The sequence below is a fragment of the Salmo salar genome, chromosome ssa22 (assembly GCF_905237065.1).
Source record: "Salmo salar chromosome ssa22, Ssal_v3.1, whole genome shotgun sequence".
Classification (NCBI taxonomy): domain Eukaryota; kingdom Metazoa; phylum Chordata; class Actinopteri; order Salmoniformes; family Salmonidae; genus Salmo; species Salmo salar.
This window is the reverse complement of record NC_059463.1, coordinates 60,802,810-60,826,527: the sequence shown is the minus strand read 5'-3', so window position 1 is coordinate 60,826,527 and position 23,718 is coordinate 60,802,810. Positions and strand designations below refer to the sequence as shown.

Below are 23,718 nucleotides of genomic sequence, written 5' to 3'. Positions count from 1 at the left end.
ATACAGTGCATGAGAGATGGGTGAAGTGACATGCCTGGCAAACATCCATTTAATAGGTTTAAAGTCCCTAAACTCATCAAGAGCCTGTCGAGAAGGGATGGCTTTTTGTATTCCAATTTATTGGAAAGGCTGCTAAACCATTTCCACCGGCCCCACAGCGTTGTGTCCTCCCCCTCTACCAATGGCGCCCGGGCCGCTCCGCCCCCTCTACCAATGGCGCCCGGGCCGCTCCGCCCCCTCTACCAATGGCGCCCGGGCCGCTCCGCCCCCTCTACCAATGGCGCCGTTATTTATAGTGACTATTTAACATTCTGTCAGTAAATGTAATGAATGAAACGCCTACATTAAATAGCTCAGGTCTTGAAAATATATTAATTTTTTTCTGTGCTTAGTAGCGAAGACTTAGCCTTCACCATCAACTTGTTCATTCAGCAGACATCACTGCTGTATATTCAGTCAACACACACGTATATATTATAAGGATATGATGGAATTGAACAGACCATTTTAGTGGGGTATTTTATTCTAAGAAACTTAAGTAATAAGCGACATTTTTTTTCTTCTGTGGGACAAGAGTATTTCTTGTACTTGCTCTAAATTCAATCACTCTTCTTAGCCTCCTCATTCAGTTCATTGAAATTCAATTGTAATACATTTTGTGTGTCCCGTTCAACACTATTTCCTGATCAGTTTGTCTGTTGTCTGGACAACTATTGGTTAAGTTGGGTGTGTTAGTACTAGGCTGGAACAAAACCCTGCTGACACTATAGCTCTGAGAAGGCCCATCCCTGACCTGAGAAGTCAATTTCTCTACGTCTCTCATCCTGAATGGTCAATGTGACTGCCTTTTAACTCACTCACTAACCCCTGTCTGTCTCTTCAGAGGAGAAACGTTGTTCTCAGTTGAAGTTGGGTTCTGCAGCTGACTTCTCCCTGGACATTAAAGAGACTGACCTGTCTCTACTTACTGCCAGCATCAAGGCCCCCTCTGGCCGCGACGAACCCTGCCTGCTCAAGAGACAGCCCAACAACCACATCGGTAAGACCTGACCCCGGACCGGTAACCACGTCGGTAAGACCTGACCCCAGACCAGTAACCACGTCGGTAAGACCTGACCCCAGACCGGTAACCACGTCGGTAAGACCTGACCCCGGACCGGTAACCACGTCGGTAAGACCTGACCCCGGCCCGGTAACCACGTCGGTAAGACCTGACCCCGGCCCGGTAACCACGTCGGTAAGACCTGACCCCGGCCCGGTAACCACGTCGGTAAGACCTGACCCCGGCCCGGTAACCACGTCGGTAAGACCTGACCCCGGCCCGGTAACCACGTCGGTAAGACCTGACCCCGGCCCGGTAACCACGTCGGTAAGACGTGACCCCGGACCGGTAACCACGTCGGTAAGACGTGACCCCCCCTGGGTAAGAGCTTTAACCTGTACAGTTTGGATTATTACTCTGCAGTGATGTAGTGGTTACAAAAATGGGAGGAATAACTGTTGTCCGGACTGCAGTGTGACAGTATCGCTCCCAATGCATTTTTACGCTGAAGGTGGGTGACCTGTTTACCCTCCATTACCCACTGATTTAACTGACTGAAGGGCTGGGAGCTTTCTTCAAGAATTACATTTGTTTGTCAATGAAGTATTGATACAGGTGATGTGTATAATGGGACATGCTATGTACTAATAGGAATACTTACAGCTGACTACTTGTATGTATTTCTCTGACCTATAATAAATGAATCTGTCTAGATAGTTAGAGGCCCTGCTAAACTAATTCAATCTCCCTGCCCCTTCTCTCTGTCCCATCTATCCTTCCTCCCCCCCCCCAGGTATTTCCTTCATCCCGAGGGAGGTTGGAGAGCATGTGGTGAGCATCAAGAAGAATGGCTGCCATGTTGCCAACAGCCCAATCACAATCATGGTTGTGCAATCCGAGATCGGCGACGCCTCCAAGGTCAAGGTGTACGGCCAGGGGCTGGTCGAGGGTCACACCTTCGACATGTCTGACTTTGTGGTCGACACACGAGAAGCGGGTGAGTGTCTTGAATAGTACCCTATAACTGGTTCTAGGTGTTACAGCGGCCCAGGGTCACCCCGCCAAACTCTGTTACCCCCTCACCACCACCTAAAATAATTAGTCTCCTATTGAAATGGCTGCTTTAAGAGACCATGGGGGCTGCCTTCATATATGACTGCATGCCTTTCACACTTAACCTCAGGTTCTTACACGCCTGGTTTGTGGGGTCCCCCCGGGGGGGGCCTGGTTTGTGGGGTCCCCCCGGGGGGGGCCTGGTTTGTGGGGTCCCCCCCGGGGGGGCCTGGTTTGTGGGGTCCCCCGGGGGCCTGGTTTGTGGGGTCCCCCCGGGGGGGCCTGGTTTGTGGGGTCCCCCCCGGGGGGGCCTGGTTTGTGGGGTCCCCCCCGGGGGGGCCTGGTTTGTGGGGTCCCCCTCGGGGGCCTGGTTTGTGGGGTTGCTCTACCACTGGACAGTTAAAAGGGGATTATTGCAGCAGTGCTTTTAAAGGGATGGTTACGTAGCACATACCATGTTTATACTATAGCTGGCCTATGACTCCTATACATTACAGATATAAGACCTAATAGCATGGTGATGACGTGACGAGGGCGGCTAGCTGTTAGCGCCACACACACACACACACACACACGGTTAACACGGCTCGTTCTTGTCTCGTTCACTTGGGAGCCGTACCACAGCCTTTATGTTCCCCATTATTGATTCTCACACCTTCACACACACTTAACACATGGTCTCTGGGGGTCCCAGCTTCCGGTAAACGTAGATGACGTAAGTTTCTGCCAAAACATCTGCAGTGTGATTTTTAGGTAGGACCTAGGATGTTGTGGAGTCAGTGGCTGTATTTCCTATTGGCCCTGGTTAAAAGTAGTGCACGACGTAGTGAACAGCCTGCTGTTTGGGACACAGTCGTTGTGATTGGGTAGAATAGTACGGCCTCCAATCAGACTGGGTACGGACAGAACAGAGCTTCAGATATACAGTAAGAGAATGAACTTAATGTTTGTTTTTTATTTCACCTTTAACACTGTATTACAGGAAACCAAAACTATTCTTTCTGGAAACCAGAAATGTGATTCTGTTTATTAAGTTTAGTCTTTTCATTGGCTGTATAATATGAACGAGATAATATGTGGCTTTTACGTCTGGGATTTTCACATGCCATGTTTGTTTTTCCAAGTATAGTCCATCTACAGCATCATGGTTTGTTAGAAAGCATCTTTTAATTTAGTCATATAATGGTCCCAATAATTTCCTAAACATTTCGAAACTCACATGACTGCTGAATGCATTTAAAAAGAAATATATATTTTTTTAACCTTTATTTAATTAGGAAAGTCAGAACATTCTTATTTACAATGACGGCCAAACCAGGACGACGCTGGGCCAATTGTGCACCGTTCTATGGGACTCCCAATCATGGCCGGTTGTGATACAGCCTGGAATCGAACCACGGTCTGTAGTGACACCTCAAGCACTGAGATGCAGTGCCTTCAGACTGCTACGCCACTTGGCAAACACCTCATTGTTCAGTCTAACTCCCAGAATTGTCTGACTGGTATTGTTGTCCCCTAGGCTACAGGGGTCTAGTCCTGTATATCCAGCGTCTGACTGTCTACTCTGTTGTTACCCAGGTTACGGGGGTCTGGCCCTATCTGTTGAGGGGCCCAGTAAGGTGGACATTCAGACCCAGGACATGGACGATGGGACGTGTGTTGTCTCCTACTGCCCTTCAGAACCGGGCTCCTACATCGTCTCCGTACGCTTCGCTGACCAACACGTGCCAGGTGAGTCTACGTACAGCTACGTTATTGTTCCAGACACTCCTTTTATACCAAAATGATCAGTGTCCGATGAGGGGTATCCTACCAATCAGGTTTGAGGAGTTAGCGAGGTAACTTTGGTCTACTCGGAGTTCAGCTCGGGATAACTGGTCATAGGAATGTGGCTCACCTTTTTTAGCCAGGTCCATTTCTATGGCAACGAATCCTTCTCCTGGGCAGGTTAACTCAATGGGTGCTAGACCATAATATTTACCATCACAAACTGATACTGGCCCTAAGACTGCACTCAATGAGCTGTTTAAGGCCATAAACAAACAAGAAAATGCTCATCCAGAGGTGGCGCTTCTAGTGGTCAGTGATTTTAATGCAGGGAAACTGAAATCCGTTTTACCTCATTTCTACCAGCATGTTAAATGTGCAACCAGAGGGAAAACAAACTCTAGACCAGCTTTACTCCACACACAGAGATGCATACAAAGCTCACCCTCGATTCTGACCGTAACTCTATCCTCCTGATTCCTACTTACAAGAAGAAACTCAAACAGGAAGTACCAGTGACGCGCTCAATACAGAAGTGGTCCAATGAAGCGGATGCTAAGCTACAGGACTGTTTCCCTAGCACAGACTGGAATATTCCGATGGAATTAAGGAGTTAACGACATCAGTCATCGGCTTCATTAATAAGTACTTCGAAAAACATCGTACCCACTGTGACTGTAGGTACATATCCAAACCAGAAGCCATGGATTACAGGCAACATTTGCACTGAGCTAAAGGGTAAAGCTGCCGCTTTCAAGGAGCGGGACTCTAATCCGGATGCTTGTAAGAAATCCCACTACGATGTCCGAACCATCAAAAACGGGCAAAGCGTCAATACAGGACTAAGATTAAATCCTACTACGCTGGCCCTGCCACATCTTTCACGAATTACAAAGGGAAACCCAGCCGCAAGCTGCCCAGTGACACGAGCCTACCAGATGAGCTAAATGCCTTCAATTCTCATCAATCTACACACAATTCCCCATAATGACAAAGCAAAAACGGTTGTTTTTTTTAGAAATGTTTGCCTATTTTATTATAAATAAAACTGTCACTTTTTCATTAGTATTCAGACCCTTTACTCGGTACTTTGTTGAAGCACCTTTGGCAGCGAATACAGCATCGAGTCTTCTTAGGTATGACGCTACAAGCTTGGCACCTCTGTATTTCTAGAATGTCCTTAGAACCAATTAGAACCAAGTATTCAACCATGCTGTGGTATTAGAGTGAAATATAACGCAACTAGATTACTTCCTGGTCCCCATCCTGGTACTTCTAAAAGCCTGTTTTCTACCACAGCCTTCTGAATTTCCTATATATATATTTTTTTATTTGGGCACAAATGAAAATGTGGCTCAGACTAGCCCGTGAATTGATGTTTCAGCGGTTTCTCAATGACGAGTTCGGCGTTCGACTAGCCACGTGCAACATGGCGGACGAGCAACATCCACCGTCGTTTTACGGTTGAAGCCCGAGCTGGAATGTGAAGAACTGAAGCTAGTTCGCTTTAGAAAACCCTGAGTCGATGTAACTAAGATACCCTTCTGGTGTTGCAGCAGAGCTTGTGGTTGTGAATTGTCAGTGATCTAATTTTGGCAAATGGTATAATCATTTGATGACCTTTCTTATAAAATGAAGTGTGTTTTCGTCGCCACAGGCAGCCCGTTCACAGTGAAGGTGACAGGTGAGGGCCGTGTCAGAGAGAGCATCACCAGGAGACAGAAGGCTGCTTCCATCGCCACCGTCGGTAGTGTCTGTGACCTCAACCTCAAGATACCAGGTAAGAACACCTGTAGAATATATTACCGCCCTGTGTTTATAACCTGTTTATAACCTGTAGAATATATTACCGCCCTGTGTTTATAACCTCTAGAATATATTACCACTGTGTTTATAACCTGTTTATAACCTGTAGAATATATTACCGCCCTGTGTTTATAACCTCTAGAATATATTACCGCCCTGTGTTTATAACCTCTAGAATATATTACCAACCTGTGTTTATAACCTGTAGAATATATTACCACCCTGTGTTTATAACCTGTAGAATATATTACCAACCTGTGTTTATAACCTGTAGAATATATTACCAACCTGTGTTTATAACCTCTAGAATATATTACCAACCTGTGTTTATAACCTGTAGAATATATTACCAACCTGTGTTTATAACCTCTAGAATATATTACCGCCCTGTGTTTATAACCTGTTTATAACCTGTAGAATATATTACCAACCTGTGTTTATAACCTCTAGAATATATTACCGCCCTGTGTTTATAACCTGTTTATAACCTGTTTATAACCTGTAGAATATATTACCGCCCTGTGTTTATAACCTCTAGAATATATTACCGCCCTGTGTTTATAACCTGTAGAATATATAACAACCTGTGTTTATAACCTGTAGAATATATTACCAACCTGTGTTTATAACCTGTAGAATATATTACCGCCCTGTGTTTAAAACCTGTTTATAACCTGTAGAATAGATTACCGCCCTGTTTATAACCTGTAGAATATATTACCGCCCTGTTTATAACCTGTAGAATAGATTACCGCCCTGTTTATAACCTGTAGAATAGATTACCGCCCTGTGTTTATAACCTGTAGAATAGATTACCGCCCTGTGTTTATAACCTGTAGAATAGATTACCGCCCTGTGTTTATAACCTGTAGAATAGATTACCGCCCTGTGTTTATAACCTGTAGAATAGATTACCGCCGTGTTTATAACCTGTAGAATAGATTACCGCCCTGTGTTTATAACCTGTAGAATAGATTACCGCCCTGTGTTTATAACCTGTAGAATAGATTACCGCCGTGTTTATAACCTGTAGAATAGATTACCGCCTGTGTTTATAACCTGTAGAATAGATTACCGCCCTCTGTTTATAACCTGTAGAATAGATTACCGCCGTGTTTATAACCTGTAGAATAGATTACCGCCGTGTTTATAACCTGTAGAATAGATTACCGCCCTGTGTTTATAACCTGTAGAATAGATTACCGCCCTGTGTTTATAACCTGTAGAATAGATTACCGCCCTGTGTTTATAACCTGTAGAATAGATTACCGCCCTGTGTTTATAACCTGTAGAATAGATTACCGCCTGTGTTTATAACCTGTAGAATAGATTACCGCCCTGTGTTTATAACCTGTAGAATAGATTACCGCCCTGTGTTTATAACCTGTAGAATAGATTACCGCCTGTGTTTATAACCTGTAGAATAGATTACCGCCCTGTGTTTATAACCTGTAGAATAGATTACCGCCCTGTGTTTATAACCTGTAGAATAGATTACCGCCCTGTGTTTATAACCTGTAGAATAGATTACCGCCCTGTGTTTATAACCTGTAGAATAGATTACCGCCCTGTGTTTATAACCTGTAGAATAGATTACCGCCCTGTGTTTATAACCTGTAGAATAGATTACCGCCCTGTGTTTATAACCTGTAGAATAGATTACCGCCTGTGTTTATAACCTGTAGAATAGATTACCGCCTGTGTTTATAACCTGTAGAATAGATTACCGCCCTGTTTTATAACCTGTAGAATAGATTACCGCCCTGTTTATAACCTGTAGAATAGATTACCGCCCTGTTTATAACCTGTAGAATAGATTACCGCCCTGTTTTATAACCTGTAGAATAGATTACCGCCCTGTTTTATAACCTGTAGAATAGATTACCGCCCTGTTTATAACCTGTAGAATAGATTACCGCCCTGTTTATAACCTGTAGAATAGATTACCGCCCTGTTTATAACCTGTAGAATAGATTACCGCCCTGTTTATAACCTGTAGAATAGATTACCGCCCTGTTTATAACCTGTAGAATAGATTACCGCCCTGTTTATAACCTGTAGAATAGATTACCGCCCTGTTTATAACCTGTAGAATAGATTACCGCCCTGTTTATAACCTGTAGAATAGATTACCGCCCTGTTTTATAACCTGTAGAATAGATTACCGCCCTGTTTATAACCTGTAGAATAGATTACCGCCCTGTTTATAACCTGTAGAATAGATTACCGCCCTGTTTATAACCTGTAGAATAGATTACCGCCCTGTGTTTATAACCTGTAGAATAGATTACCGCCCTGTGTTTATAACCTGTAGAATAGATTACCGCCCTGTGTTTATAACCTGTAGAATAGATTACCGCCCTGTGTTTATAACCTGTAGAATAGATTACCGCCCTGTTTATAACCTGTAGAATAGATTACCGCCCTGTTTATAACCTGTAGAATAGATTACCGCCCTGTTTATAACCTGTAGAATAGATTACCGCCCTGTTTATAACCTGTAGAATAGATTACCGCCGTGTTTATAACCTGTAGAATAGATTACCGCCGTGTTTATAACCTGTAGAATAGATTACCGCCGTGTTTATAACCTGTAGAATAGATTACCGCCCTGTTTATAACCTGTAGAATAGATTACCGCCCTGTTTATAACCTGTAGAATAGATTACCGCCCTGTTTATAACCTGTAGAATAGATTACCGCCCTGTTTATAACCTGTAGAATAGATTACCGCCCTGTTTTATAACCTGTAGAATAGATTACCGCCCTGTTTATAACCTGTAGAATAGATTACCGCCCTGTTTTATAACCTGTAGAATAGATTACCGCCCTGTTTATAACCTGTAGAATAGATTACCGCCCTGTTTTATAACCTGTAGAATAGATTACCGCCCTTGTTTATAACCTGTAGAATAGATTACCGCCCTGTTTATAACCTGTAGAATAGATTACCGCCCTGTTTTATAACCTGTAGAATAGATTACCGCCCTGTTTTATAACAGACATATATTTTACTCCATTTTTCCATCTATTGATGTTGAGACAAAAGTATTCTCATTGTGGGTCATTTTTAAAAGTTTAAATGAAGCTGAGTTATCATAACTGTATGTTGACGGCAAGGCTTGTCGGCTGTTCAGCCTCATGCCGAGGTAGCAAGGACTTTGGAAAAACTTTGTCTGCTATAACTGAAACCACATGGACAGAAATATTAGGGTATGTCTACAATACACACATTTACGTGTAATCTCCCCACAGTACAGTAGAAAGAAACGGCTCTTTCGAGTGCATTTATGAAACACAGACCTCTGGGAAAACATTTTCTTGTTTATAAGACTTGTCACTTGGGGCAGCCATGTTAGGACAGGTCATGGAGTGTGAAGCCTGCCAGCCCCCCCTCACTCCCTCCCTTCTCTCTAATAGTGGCTCTGAGGCCACACGCTCATCCATGTTTGTATAGGCCATACTGATGGATGGTTGGGCCAACGCTGTAGAATAAGTATTGGACAGTGGAGGATTTACTGCTGGCTATCCCGAGGTAGTAGGATGGGCTGGATGATAACATATTGAAGACAGCAGGGTTATATTCCCCATGTCGTGGACGTCCATTCACTGGAGCGTTTTGATGATGTCGTACTCTGGGTGTGGACTCAACCAACAGTTATTTTATTTGAGGGGGGTCACTGGGTTCCCTATACTACTGAGGCCCCTATTCTACATGGGTCCTTAGCTTTCTTCATCCTACTTTGCTATTTCATCTACTTTTGTATTTCATGTTTATTTTTCTGTTACTACTTCCTGTACCGGGGCCCCTCTCTGTTGCTATTTCCTGTACCGGGGCCCCTCTCTGTTGCTATTTCCTGTACCGGGGCCCCTCTCTGTTGCTATTTCCTGTACCGGGGCCCCTCTCTGTTGCTATTTCCTGTACCGGGGCCCCTCTCTGTTGCTATTTCCTGTACTGGGGCCCCTCTCTGTTACTATTTCCTGTACTGGGGCCCCTTTCTGTTGCCATTTCCTGTACCTGGTCCTCTTATCCCTGTCTTCTCTTTCCTTCTCCCTGGTCCTCTTATCCCTGTCTTCTCTTTCCTTCTCCCTGGTCCTCTTATCCCTGTCTTCTCTTTCCTTCTCCCTGGTCCTCTTATCCCTGTCTTCTCTTCCTCTTCCATAGTGACGTGGTTCCTTCTAGCTCTATCCCGGGAAATCCTCTATGGTGTATCTCCTATATGTCGCTCCCACTGTTCTGTGTGGCTGGGGAGCCGTGGGTCCCCTAGAGGCAGGGTGGTATCCAGGCTGTCTGGTCTGGTACTGGGCAGGGCCCCGGGCATGTGGAGGACCTCTGTTACCCTGGTTCTAGGCAGGGACTCCACTGCTACTACCTTGGTACGGTGCAGGGCGGTGGGCATGTGGAGCGCTGCTACCCCGCTGGCGAGGCCCACAGGGTTGGAGGGTGCGTTGATAGCACTGGGCTTTCGGATTGGCGAGGTTGGCAGCATGAACGCGCACTCCATCATCACAGCATGTCACGTGTGTGTGTGTGTGTGTGTGTGTGTGTGTGTGTGTGTGTGTGTGTGTGTGTGTGTGTGGTGGTGGCTTCACATGCACCAAGGAGGGAGGGGAGAGACTGTGAGGGAGGGGGAGAGACTGGGAGAGACTGTGAGGGAGGGGGAGAGACTGGGAGAGACTGTGAGGGAGGGGGAGAGACTGGGAGAGACTGTGAGGGAGGGGGAGAGACTGGGAGAGACTGAGGGAGGGGGAGAGACTGGGAGAGACTGTGAGGGGAGGGGGAGAGACTGTGAGGGAGGGGGAGAGACTGGGAGAGACTGTGAGGGAGGGGGAGAGACTGGGAGAGACTGTGAGGGAGGGGGAGAGACTGGGAGAGACTGTGAGGGAGGGGGAGAGACTGGGAGAGACTGTGAGGGAGGGGGAGAGACTGGGAGAGACTGTGAGGGAGGGGGAGAGACTGGGAGAGCCCAACTGGGAGGGAGGGGGAGAGCACACTGGGAGGGAGGGGGAGAGGCACACTGGGAGGGAGGGGGAGAGGCACACTGGGAGGGAGGGGGGAGGGGGAGAGACTGGGAGGGAGGGGGAGAGACTGGGAGAGACTGTGAGGGAGGGGGAGAGACTGGGAGAGACTGTGAGGGAGGGGGAGAGACTGGGAGAGCACTGTGAGGGAGGGGGAGAGACTGGGAGGGAGGGGGAGAGACTGGGAGAGACTGTGAGGGAGGGGGAGAGCACTGGGAGGGAGGGGGAGAGACTGGGAGAGACTGGGAGGGAGGGGGAGAGCCCACTGGGAGGGAGGGGGAGAGACTCTCCTGTTTTTTTTTTCCTGCTGTGGACTAATACATCTCCCCCTCTGCCCCTCTCTCCCCTCTGCCCCTCTCTCCTCTCTGCCCCTCTCTCCCCTCTGCCCCTCTCTCCTCTCTGCCCCTCTCTCCTCTCTGCCCCTCTCTCCTCTCTGCCCCTCTCTCCTCTCTGCCCCTCTCTCCTCTCTGCCCCTCTCTCCTCTCTGCCCCTCTCTGCCCCTGCCAGAGATGGACATCCATGACGTGACAGCCCAGGTAACCAGTCCCTCTGGCACCACAGAGAAGGCAGACATGGAGGCAGTGGGACCCAGCACCTACTGCGTACGCTTTGTTCCCCATGAGATGGGAATTCACACGGTGGATGTGAAATACAGGGACCAGCACATTCCCGGGAGCCCCTTCCAGTTCACTGTGGGGCCCCTGGGAGAGGGAGGGGCTGGGAAAGTCAGGGCCGGTGGGCCAGGCCTGGAGAAGGCTGAGTGTGGAGTACCAGGTAGAGATCTCTATCCGTCTCCCAGATCCCGAAAATATACCTTCATCACATCTCTCTCCATACGGGGGCGAATGATTCCTCTCTATAATATTGATGACGATGTCTCCTTTTTCCTCCAAGCTGAGTTTAGTATCTGGACACGCGAGGCTGGTGCCGGTGGCCTGTCGGTCGCTGTAGAGGGACCCAGCAGAGCTGAGATCTCCTTTGAAGACAGGAAGGATGGATCCTGTGAGGTGTCTTACGTAGCTCAGGAGCCTGGTAGGGACACAGCACCTGGTCACTGTCAACTATCTGTCCAGCACGTAGTTTAAAAATGTTTTTACTGTATATTTACGTCCTGTTGTTTTTACAAAATATCTGAAGGTGTAGTTGAATGGGTCAAGGTAGTAGTATAACTGGCTGTGTACTTGTACTTGCTTTCTAAATAGTAGACATTTTGGATATGTGAATAAGTAACGTTTTATAGTACGTGAATTTAAAATTGAGAATGCTTTAAATGCCAGGATGTTATACCCATTCCAGCTTGTAGTAGAATTCACTGCACGCTATTGAGGAAGAGAATCGTCTTATCGAGATCCACATGTTTGACAACATGCGCTGAATACTAATCTCCTCAGTCTCCTGGGGGGGGTGTTTGTCGTGCCCGCTTCACAGCTGTCTTGGCGTGCTTGGACCGTGTTAGTTTGTTGGTGATGTGGACGCCAAGTAACTTGGAACTCTAAACCCGCTCCACTACAGCCCCGTCGATGAGAATGGGGGCCTGTTTGGGCCTCCTTTTCCTGTAGTCTTGATCATGTTGAGGGAGATGTTGTTGTCCTGGCACCACAGGGCCAGGTCTCTGACCTCCCTATAGGCCAGGTCTCTGACCTCCCTATAGGCCAGGTCTCTGACCTCCCTATAGGCCAGCCTAATCACATCAAATGTATTTATAAAGTCCTTCTTACATCAGCTGATATCTCAAAGTGCTGTACAGAAACCCAGCCTAAAACCCCCCAAAACAGAAAGCAATGCAGGATGTAGAAGCACGGTGGCTAGGAAAAACTCCCTAGAAAGGCCAGAACCTAGGAAGAATCCTACAGAGTTGATATTCTCAGTAGGAAGAGCCTAGCATGCTGAAATGTGTTGCTTACTGCATCTGGTTTTTACTAAATTATGTAAATAGTATGTGGTACGATTAGTACACAGTAGGTAGTGGACAAGCCAGATTTCAGACAGCCATGGTCCGGACAGTACCAGAACGATTTGTCAACACACATCTTTCTCCACAGGTGACTACGAGGTGTCTGTGAAGTTCAACGAGGAACACGTCCCAGACAGCCCGTACCTTGTGCCAGTCATGGCGCCTACGGACGACGCCCGCCGTCTCACTGTTGCTAGTCTTCAGGTGAGACACGAAAGAAACATACCCACACCGACGCCATGTCCGCAGCTATTCTGTTAACTCCTAACACCCGTTCATTAGTGAGATCCGCTCTCTCTCTCGCTCTCTCTCGCTCTCTCTCGCTCTCTCTCGCTCTCTCTCGCTCTCTCTCGCTCTCTCTCGCTCTCTCTCGCTCTCTCTCGCTCTCTCTCGCTCTCTCTCTCGCTCTCGCCTGGAATTGTTACGTCGACTTAAAATAGATTGAATGGAGATGTAAGGTTAACGGTCAGCCCCTCAGCTGTAATATCTTTCAGTCAGATTGGATAACGGGTTTTAATAACTATTGTATGTTTCTAAACCCTTCTCCTCGTATTTTGAATGAAGCGTCACCAGTATGATCTGTAGAGACCAGATGAGCTAGGCTGTGTTACAGATCAGGGAGTATCGTTCTGCCTTCACTAAAGGTCTCAGCTGGGTGATGAAGACATATGACATGGTACCACGTAAGGACTATGGACCGGACCTGTTGCCTGTAAATGATCAACAATAGCACTTAAACCGTTTTTTATTTTTTATAAAGCCAACTTCCTGTTGGAGATACCAGGTGCTCTTTATACAGACGTACACAGGTTAAACACATACCCCATGTACTCACACGCAGCGTTAGAGTGCACACGCACACCGAGAGAAATCCAATATTTTAATTTGTCACTTGATTTTGATAGTTCCCACCTAGTAAGCCAAGCCGTTTTCTGTGAGCTGCAGTATCTATGTACCATCTATTGGGAACTGTCCAAATAGTGTGAGCTTTAATTCCGTTGTTGTGAAATAGCTGCGGGACATCCTTCAAACTGGTGTGGGACTCTGGTGTTTCTCTTGTGTTTCAGTTAAAGGCTTTTAACAGCATCATCATCCTTCTGGCTCTCTGCTTGGTTGGCTAATGCAGAGAGAGGAAGACCCAACCCTCCCCAACTTAATCTGACCTGGTTTAGTCTTCTACAACCTTTTTAGTAACTTGATTTTAGTTCTGTCCCCTTTCCTGACCCTGTTATCTCCTGATGTCCTGTCCCTATAGACCTGTCCTGACACTGATATCTCCTGATGTCCCCTGTCCTGTCTCCTGACCCTGATGTCCCCTGTCCTGTAGTCTCCTGTCCCTATAGACCTGTCCTGACCCTGATGTCCCCTGTCCTGTCTCCTGACCCTGATGTCCTGTAGTCTCCTGTCCCTATAGACCTGTCCTGACCCTGATGTCCCCTGTCATGTCTCCTGACCCTGATGTCCCCTGTCATGTCTCCTGACCCTGATGTCCCCTGTCATGTCTCCTGACCCTGATGTCCCCTGTCATGTCTCCTGACCCTGATGTCCCCTGTCATGTCTCCTGACCCTGATGTCCCCTGTCATGTCTCCTGACCCTGTCATGTCCCCTGTCATGTCTCCTGACCCTGTCATGTCTCCTGTCATGTCTCCTGACCCTGTCATGTCTCCTGTCATGTCTCCTGACCCTGTCATGTCTCCTGATGTCTCCTGTCCTGACCCTATAGACCTGTCCTGTCTACAGTAGAGTACCTAATTGGACTCAGGTCCACCTCTCTATGCGTTAGCTGGTCCAAGCTGAGCACAGGTCAAATACAAAGGTGGTTATCAGATCCTAAGAAGTGTTAAGAAGTGTTAAGAAGTGTTAAGAAGTGTTAAGAAGTGTTAAGAAGTGTTAAGAAGTGTTAAGAAGTGTTAAGAAGTGTTAAGAAGTGTTAAGAAGCGAGTCTCTCCCCAGCCCAGAGGGTCATCCTGAACAAGCTCCTGTGGCAGCATTTCATCTTGGTTGGAATGTAAAGAGCATTGAATGAGGAGTTGTTTAGAGTGCAGGGTGATTTGTAGATTCTGTGCAGTAGGAAAACTCAAGCTGATTGTCTCCAACGTGGGGGAATTACCTTGATTTTTATAAAATGGTAACCAAAATGTTGGATACAATTTATAATAGTCATGTATTCTTGGCTCTGAAGTGGCAATGCAAGCCACAGCCTTGGCTGACCAATCAGACCTGCGCTGATGATTGGTTCTCCATGGGACACTCCCTCTGACTGGGTGTGTAGAACATTTGGGAGGGGCTTTACTAACCTGTCGATTGGCTGCCTCCAGGAGTCTGGCCTCAAGGTAAACCACCCAGCATCCTTTGCGGTACATCTGAACGGTGCCAAGGGAACCATCGATGCCAAGGCCCACTCGCCTTCCGGAGCTCTGGAGGAATGTGCTGTGTCTCAACTAGAGCAGGGTGAGGTTTCCCAAGGGGAAGGGCGTTCCTCCCCCCCCCCCCGGTGTCCGCCGAGGCGTTCCTCCCCCCCCCCCCGGTGTCCGCCGAGGCGTTGGGTTACACTGCCTTTAGAAAGTATTCACACCCCTTGACTTTTTCCACATTTTGTTACAGCCTGAATTTGAAATGAATTAAATTCAGATTGTTGACACTGGCCTGCCCATAATATCAAAGTGGAATTATGTTTTTAGAAATGTTTAAGAATTAATTAGACATCAAGCTGAAGTGTCTTGATTTAATAAGTAATTATTCAACCCCTTTGTTATGGTAAAGCTAAATAAGTTCATGAGTAAAAATGTGCTGAACAAATCACATAATAAGTTGCATGGACTCAGTCTGTGCAATAATAGTGTTTAACATGATTTTTGAATGACTACCTCATCTCTGTTCCCCCACACATACAATTATCTGTAAGGTCCCTCAGTCGAGCAGTGAACTTTAAACAGATTCCACCACAAAGACCAGGGAGGTTTTCCAACGCCTCGCAAAGGGCACCTATTGGTAGATGGGTATAAATATATAACATTTACGTCATTTAGCAGACGCTCTTATCCAGAGCGACTTACAAATTTATATAAGGCAGACATTGAATATCCCTTTAAGCATAAAGTTATTAATTACACTTTGTCTAGGTGTACTGATACACCATGTAATGTGGAATAAGTCCAAGGGGTATACTTTCTGAATGCTCAGTATATGTGTCGCTCCAAATCCCTTATTCAGAGTGTTGATTAAACCGTTTATCTGTTCCTTCTCCCTCCAGATAAGTATGCTATCAGGTTCATCCCGCGTGAGAACGGGCTCCACTCCATCGACGTTAAGTTCAACGGCAGTCACATCCCCGGTAGTCCCTTCCAGGTGCGGGTGGGAGAGCCTGGTCAGAGCGCAGACGCTGGGCTGGTCACTGCACACGGAGCTGGACTGGAGAGGGGGATCACAGGTGATCTTGTTACCACGTTACTCTGACCTTAACACAGCCTTTCGTCACTCTAGTAAGCGAAAAGGTTGCTGGATCGAATCCCCCGAGCTGACAAGGTACAACATCTGTCGTTCTGCCCCTGAACAAGGCAGTTAACCCACTGTTCCTAGGCCGTCATTGTAAATAAGAATTTGTTCTTAACTGACTTGCCTAGTTAAATATTCTACTGTTGCTGCTACTACAGTACTACCTCACGTTGAGCTTACTGGTCTTTCATATTGGACTCACATCTGTACTGGCATTAGACAAGATCTGACCAATTAGGGCAAGGGTTTTTCCCGAAGTATAACCTAAATGGTAACTGGTAAATATCCCCAGTCCTCAACCCCAAGTTCAAACTGCTCCACCCATAGTTATACCTCCAGTATCCTGCACCTTAGAAGCCCCATGCAGGCTAGACTACACCAGGCTTTACCAGATCATGCTAGACTTGAGAACCTCCCGTCCCGCTCTCTCTCTCCCGTCCCGCTCGCTCACTCTCTCCTGTCCGTCCCTGGTAATAGTTTTAATAATCAGATGTGGATCAGGCTACCAGTTTATTTGTCTATAGATCTGATCCTAACATGTGCTCTGTCAGGTTTTCTAAGTTGTGTTTTAATTGTCTGCACACACACCATCACATCCTGGTAACGCATTAATGTGTCTCCATAAAACTGGTGTTACCAACAGCATTATGTTACTGTCTGGGGTGTATCATAGTCCTTCCTGTTTCTGTCTCTATCCCAGTGAGAGGGTGCAACCCAAACGACACCCTATTTAGTGCACTACTTTTGACCGGAGCCCGTGACACTGAAAAACCGAGTGATGCATTCACTAACAATCTGAGACATAATCTGTTTATAAAAATAAAAAAAACTGCCATGATTCAATGTGAAAGTTATGTCTAGAGAACATATTAAACAAATTCTCAATTTTATACTCCGATTTCAATAACGAGCATGAAAGTATGGAGTAGGAAAGGCCAGAGGTCTGGATAACATATGTGGGTCGTGTCCCACACGGTACCCTATTTCCTACAACAGTAGTGTACTATGTCGGGAATATGGTGCCATTTTGAAATGCAGCCAATGTTTTTTTTAAGAGAGCTGTAGTGTTTGAATGGTGGTGAAGAAGAACAGGCTTATGGAGGAAACATAAATCAGGTCTTTATGGTGGCCTGATCTCCCAGCATACAGATTCCTTATATAGTGCACTACTTTTGTAGGTGGTGGTAGTAGTGCACTATGTAGGGAAAAGGACACCATTTGGGAAGCAGACAAGACCTGGGTTAAAATACTGTTCTAAATCATTTCAAGTAATTAAGCTGTAGACTGGCAGAATTAAAAACAATAGAATGGTCACAAATGTGCAAACCTAGCTCATCTGGCATGTGAAGCAGAAAGTATTTCAAATATGTCAAATTGTACTTAACTCAGGTCTGATGTATACCTACTGTAGATCAGTGTCAGACAGATTTATATATTTTATGTTTAGTGAGCAGACCGATCAGAGACGGGTTTATATCTGTTCTTCTGGTTTCAGTACAGTACATATGTCTGTCACATGGCTGGTGAGGTTAAATCATTGGCGTGTGGATGAGGTTAAATCATTGGCGTGTGGATGAGGTTAAATCATTGGCGTGTGGATGAGGTTAAATCATTGGCGTGTGGATGAGGTTAAATCATTGGCGTGTGGATGAGGTTAAATCATTGGCGTGTGGGTGAGGTTAAATCATTGGCGTGTGGGTGAGGTTAAATCATTGGCGTGTGGGTGAGGTTAAATCATTGGCGTGTGGGTGAGGTTAAATCATTGGCGTGTGGGTGAGGTTAAATCATTGGCGTGTGGGTGAGGTTAAATCATTGGCGTGTGGGTGAGGTTAAATCATTGGCGTGTGGATGAGGTTAAATCATTGGCGTGTGGATGAGGTTAAATCATTGGCGTGTGGATGAGGTTAAATCATTGGCGTGTGGGTGAGTCTCACATGGTTATAATGGTAGTTCCAGATCCTAAAGGAAAGGTTGCTTATCTTTTCCATTCATTTTGGACTGTGGCATATGGCTGGATCTACTAAACAGACTGGGACTTGGACTTGGACTTGAGTTTCCTTTAACCTTGTCCAAACCAATACTCAAACCCCCCCCGCGGGCAGGATTCTGCTCCAACCCTGTCCTAAACCTACCTTAACCCTCTCTCTTCCTCTGTCTTGTCTCTAGGCCAGCAGTCAGAGTTCATCATCAACAACACCAAGGCGGGCCCCGGTGCCCTGGCGGTGACTATTGAGGGCCCCTCCAAGGTCAAGATGGACTGCCAGGAGTGTCCAGAGGGATACAAGGTCCAATACACTCCCATGGCACCTGGGAGCTACCTGGTTTCTATCAAATACGGAGGACCCAACCACATCACTGGCAGCCCCTTCAAGGCCAAAGTCACAGGTAGGTCTGCAGTAGAACCCTATTCCCTATGGAGTGCACTACTTTTTCTTTACCAGGGACACAGGTTATTGACTTGAGTCAATCTCTTCCCTCCTCTCAGGTCAGCGCCTGGTGAATGTGAGTAATGCCAGTGAGACTTCCTCCTTGATGGTGGAGTCGGTAACCAAATCATCCAGTACAAATTCCCAGAGCGCACTGCCTCGTTCTGCCTCCGACGCCAGTAAGGTGGCCACCCGCGGCCCAGGCCTCAGCAAGGCCTACATGGGCCAGAGGACCAGCTTCTCCGTCGACTGCAGCAAGGCTGGTAAGGAGACATTTTATTACTCAAAGCGACTTTGGTCCTTAAGTTTATTATTATCATTATTCCTTCCTGCTCCTATTATTTATCATTATTACTCCTATTATTCCTATTATCATTATTATTCCTATTATCATTATTCCTATTATCATTATTATTCCTATTATCATTATTCCTATTATCATTATTATTCCTATTATCATTATTATTCCTATTATCATTATTCCTATTATCATTATTATTCCTATTATCATTATTCCTATTATCATTATTATTCCTATTATCATTATTCCTATTATCATTATTATTCCTATTATCATTATTCCTATTATCATTATTATTCCTATTATCATTATTCCTATTATCATTATTATTCCTATTATCATTATTCCTATTATCATTATTCCTATTATCATTATTCCTATTATCATTATTACTCCTATTATCATTATTATTCCTATTATCATTATTATTCCTATTATCATTATTCCTATTATCATTATTATTCCTATTATCATTATTCCTATTATCATTATTATTCCTATTATCATTATTCCTATTATCATTATTATTCCTATTATCATTATTCCTATTATCATTATTCCTATTATCATTATTCCTATTATCATTATTACTCCTATTATCATTATTATTCCTATTATCATTATTACTCCTATTATCATTATTATTCCTATTATCATTATTACTCCTATTATCATTATTATTCCTATTATCATTATTATTCCTATTATCATTATTCCTATTATCATTATTATTCCTATTATCATTATTCCTATTATCATTATTATTCCTATTATCATTATTATTCCTATTATCATTATTCCTATTATCATTATTATTCCTATTATCATTATTATTCCTATTATCATTATTCCTATTATCATTATTATTCCTATTATCATTATTCCTATTATCATTATTCCTATTATCATTATTCCTATTATCATTATTACTCCTATTATCATTATTATTCCTATTATCATTATTATTCCTATTATCATTATTCCTATTATCATTATTCCTATTATCATTATTCCTATTATCATTATTCCTATTATCATTATTCCTATTATCATTATTATTCCTATTATCATTATTATTCCTATTATCATTATTCCTATTATCATTATTATTCCTATTATCATTATTCCTATTATCATTATTATTCCTATTATCATTATTATTCCTATTATCATTATTATTCCTATTATCATTATTCCTATTATCATTATTCCTATTATCATTATTCCTATTATCATTATTCCTATTATCATTATTCCTATTATCATTATTCCTATTATCATTATTCCTATTATCATTATTCCTATTATCATTATTCCTATTATCATTATTCCTATTATCATTATTCCTATTATCATTATTATTCCTATTATCATTATTATTCCTATCATTATTATTCCTATTATTATTCCTATTATTATTCCTATCATTATTCCTATCATTATTCCTATCATTATTCCTATCATTATTCCTATCATTATTCCTATCATTATTCCTATTATCATTATTCCTATTATCATTATTATTCCTATTATCATTATTATTCCTATTATCATTATTATTCCTATTATCATTATTCCTATTATCATTATTCCTATTATCATTATTATTCCTATTATCATTATTCCTATTATCATTATTCCTATTATCATTATTCCTATTATCATTATTATTCCTATTATCATTATTATTCCTATTATCATTATTATTCCTATTATTACTTTTATTATTCCTGCTCTTATGATTTTTTTTTATTATTGTTTATTATTCCTATTATCATTATTTCTATTCTTCCTGCTGTTATTGTTATTGTTGTTATTATTTGTTATTATTCCTATTAGTAGTAGGTAACATTAGTTTACCGGGAGCTTAACTCAACCTGACAGAAACAAGATGACAGACTTGTTTGTCTTCTAGGTTTAGGTTAGAATGTGGTTACTGTATTATCTCTGTTATTAACGTTGTCATTATACTACTGTGTGATCCCTTTCCATCTGTAATGCTGTGTGGTAGAGCATTCCGATGTTGCTTTGTTACATGGCTTCTGGGAAACGGCTGCTTTGGCTCCCATCAGTTAATCAACAAATAAATCATGTTTCCTGTGTCCTGTAGGTAAGAACATGCTGCTGGTGGGAGTCCACGGCCCTCACATCCCCTGTGAGGAGGTATCAGTGAAACACATGGGTAACATGCAGTACAATGTCTCCTATATCCTCAAGGAGAAAGGCAGCTACGTCCTGGCTGTCAAGTGGGGCGAAGATCACGTCCCCGGCTCCCCCTTCCATGTCAGTGTTCCCTAGAGAAGCCCCAAATGGCACCCTATTCCCTCTGTAGTGCACTACTTTGACCAATACTGCGTTAGGAATAGTGTATGCTTTATTGTCCTCTATTCACCTCTGTCCTCTGTCCCGTCTGTCTGCCAGACTGTCCTCTGTCCCGTCTGTCTGCCAGACTGTCCTCTGTCCCGTCTGCCAGACTGTCCTCTGTCCCGTCTGCCAGACTGTCCTCTGTCCCGTCTGCCAGACTGTCCTCTGTCCCGTCTGCCAGACTGTCCTCTGTCCCGTCTGCCAGACTGTCCTCTGTCCCGTCTGCCAGACTGTCCTCTGTCCCGTCTGCCAGACTGTCCTCTGTCCCGTCTGTCTGCCAGACTGTCCTCTGTCCCGTCTGTCTGCCAGACTGTCCTCTGTCCCGTCTGCCAGACTGTCCTCTGTCCCGTCTGTCTGCCAGACTGTCCTCTGTCCCGTCTGTCTGCCAGACTGTCCTGGAGGAGAGGAACTCCATATTTGTTTAAACACAAAACCCCTTTAATACACCCTGTAGTTATTACGAATGGAACAATTTGCACTCAACAATATTTCATAATATAGGTTAAGTGAATTGATTTTGTTATCAACTAAATATGTCAAACCAGTTAACAGAGCCCAAATGATTAAGTCAAGACTAAGTATTTTTGTTTTGTTTACTACTGATGGTTGTGGTTATGAGATTGTACAGCAACACTAGAGATGTGATCTTATGATTCCAGGTCCAACCATGCTAACTGCTGCACAAGGTTACTACTCGATCAATCCCTAATTGTTCTGTTTCTACAAACTGCTGTTTTGTGTTTTTTTTTTTGGACTAGACTGAGGTCTGTCTTTATGTATGATGAGTTAAATGTGCTCTGCAAAAGCTGGAGTGTCCTGGGTTTGTACTGTCATATTCAGATATGTTCTTGGTTTAGCTGTTGTTCCTAAGTCTTACGCATTATAACGATGTAATGTAGGTCAACAGGAAAAGAGATGCAACTGAATGACATGGTAGTCTACTCTCTTAACGTTGGACTTTGTAGTAATCTGATTAGTTTCTGTTCAGCTTTTCAATTAGCATTTTTAACTTCATCTGTACGTCAAATCTTCTCTTACCGAAAACCATCTGTCTCGAGGACTTTGCCAATCCCTGTCCTTTTATAACCTGTATCTTCAGCAATAACTTCTGAGAATAAAATATGTATTTGTACTTCTGATGCCTGTCTGTTATTTTATTTAATCAGTGCTTGTTTTGATACACAAGGGATGAAAGTTAAAATGACAAAAGCTTTTTTTCCCCCCTCTTGTTAGTTATTGGGTGGCATAATGTGAGAATACATGCCCAGAATTTATGTACATTTGATCATTTAAAATAAGCTGCATGTGGTGTATTGACAAATCTCCTATTAGAGAGACAAGGAAACTTCCGGAGTATTCCAAGCATTGACAATACGGTAATGAGTATTAAGATGGACTGTATAAGGACATGGTGATGTAGAACAGAGTTCATCATATCAGGAAGTAGTCACACCCATTCACTTTTTCCACATTTTGTTGTTGCAGCCTGAATTTGAAATGGTTTAAATTGAGATTGTCACTGGCCTACACACAAATCACTGTTTTATTCACATTTTTACAAATTAATAAAATATTCAAGCTGAAATGTTTTCAAGTATTCAACGCCTTTGTTATTGCAAGGCTAAATAATTTAGAGTAAGAATGTGCTTAACAAGTCACGTAAGTTGCATGGACTCACTCTGTGCAATAATACAACTTAGCCAAATACATTTAAACTCAGCTTTTCACAATTCCTGACATTTAATCCTAGTAAAAATTCATTGTCTTAGGTCAGTTAGGATCACTTTATTTTAAGAATGTGAAATGTCAGAATAATAGTAGAGAATTATTTATTTCAGATTCTTTCTTTCATCACATTCCCAGTGGGTCAGAAGTTTACATACACTTAAACAATTTCAAAGGCAATGCTACAAAATACTAATTAACTTCGGTAAAATGTTTCGGGTAGCCTTCCACAAGCTTCCCACAATAAGTTGGCTGAATTTTGGCCCATTCCTCCTGACAGAGCTGGTGTAACTGAGTCAGGTTTGTAGGCCTCCTTGCTCGCACATGCTTTTTCAGTTCTGCCCACAAATTTTCTACAGGATTGAGGTCAGGGCTTTGGGATGGCCACTCCAATACCTTGACTTTGTTGTCCTTAAGCCATTTTGCCACAACTTTGGAAGTATGCTTGGGGTCATTGTCCATTTGGAAGACCAAGCTTTAACTTCCTGACTGATGTTTTGAGATGTTGCTTCAATATATCCACATCATTTTCCTCCATGATGCCATCTATTTTGTGAAGTGCACCAGTCCCTCCTGCAGCAAAGCACCCCCACAACATGATGCTGCCACCCCCGTGCTTCACGGTTGGGATGGTGTTCTTTGGCTTGCAAGCCTCCCCTTTTTTCCTCCAAACATAACGATGGTCATTATGGCCAAACAGTTCTATTTTTGTTTCATCAGACCAGAGGACATTTCTCCAAAAAGTACAATCTTTGTCCCTATGTG

General features: G+C 43.9%; 1 protein-coding gene across 2 annotated transcripts in view; it reads left to right on the top strand.

Annotated features, from left to right (window-relative positions):
- The window catches only part of flnba (filamin B a), a 103,770-nt gene extending 81,410 nt beyond the window's left edge, over positions 1 to 22,360 (top strand). For both annotated transcript variants that reach the window (XM_045705699.1, XM_045705698.1), the window contains 12 exons: positions 884 to 1,039; positions 1,836 to 2,039; positions 3,674 to 3,826; positions 5,520 to 5,642; positions 11,195 to 11,461; positions 11,582 to 11,719; positions 12,730 to 12,845; positions 14,961 to 15,093; positions 15,896 to 16,072; positions 18,304 to 18,522; positions 18,623 to 18,826; positions 20,975 to 22,360. In XM_045705699.1, coding sequence (XP_045561655.1) covers positions 884 to 1,039; positions 1,836 to 2,039; positions 3,674 to 3,826; positions 5,520 to 5,642; positions 11,195 to 11,461; positions 11,582 to 11,719; positions 12,730 to 12,845; positions 14,961 to 15,093; positions 15,896 to 16,072; positions 18,304 to 18,522; positions 18,623 to 18,826; positions 20,975 to 21,162 — 2,078 coding nt within the window. In that variant the 3' untranslated portion in view covers positions 21,163 to 22,360. The remainder of the gene's footprint in view (positions 1 to 883; positions 1,040 to 1,835; positions 2,040 to 3,673; positions 3,827 to 5,519; positions 5,643 to 11,194; positions 11,462 to 11,581; positions 11,720 to 12,729; positions 12,846 to 14,960; positions 15,094 to 15,895; positions 16,073 to 18,303; positions 18,523 to 18,622; positions 18,827 to 20,974) is intronic.
- The last annotated feature ends 1,358 nt before the right edge of the window (positions 22,361 to 23,718 follow it).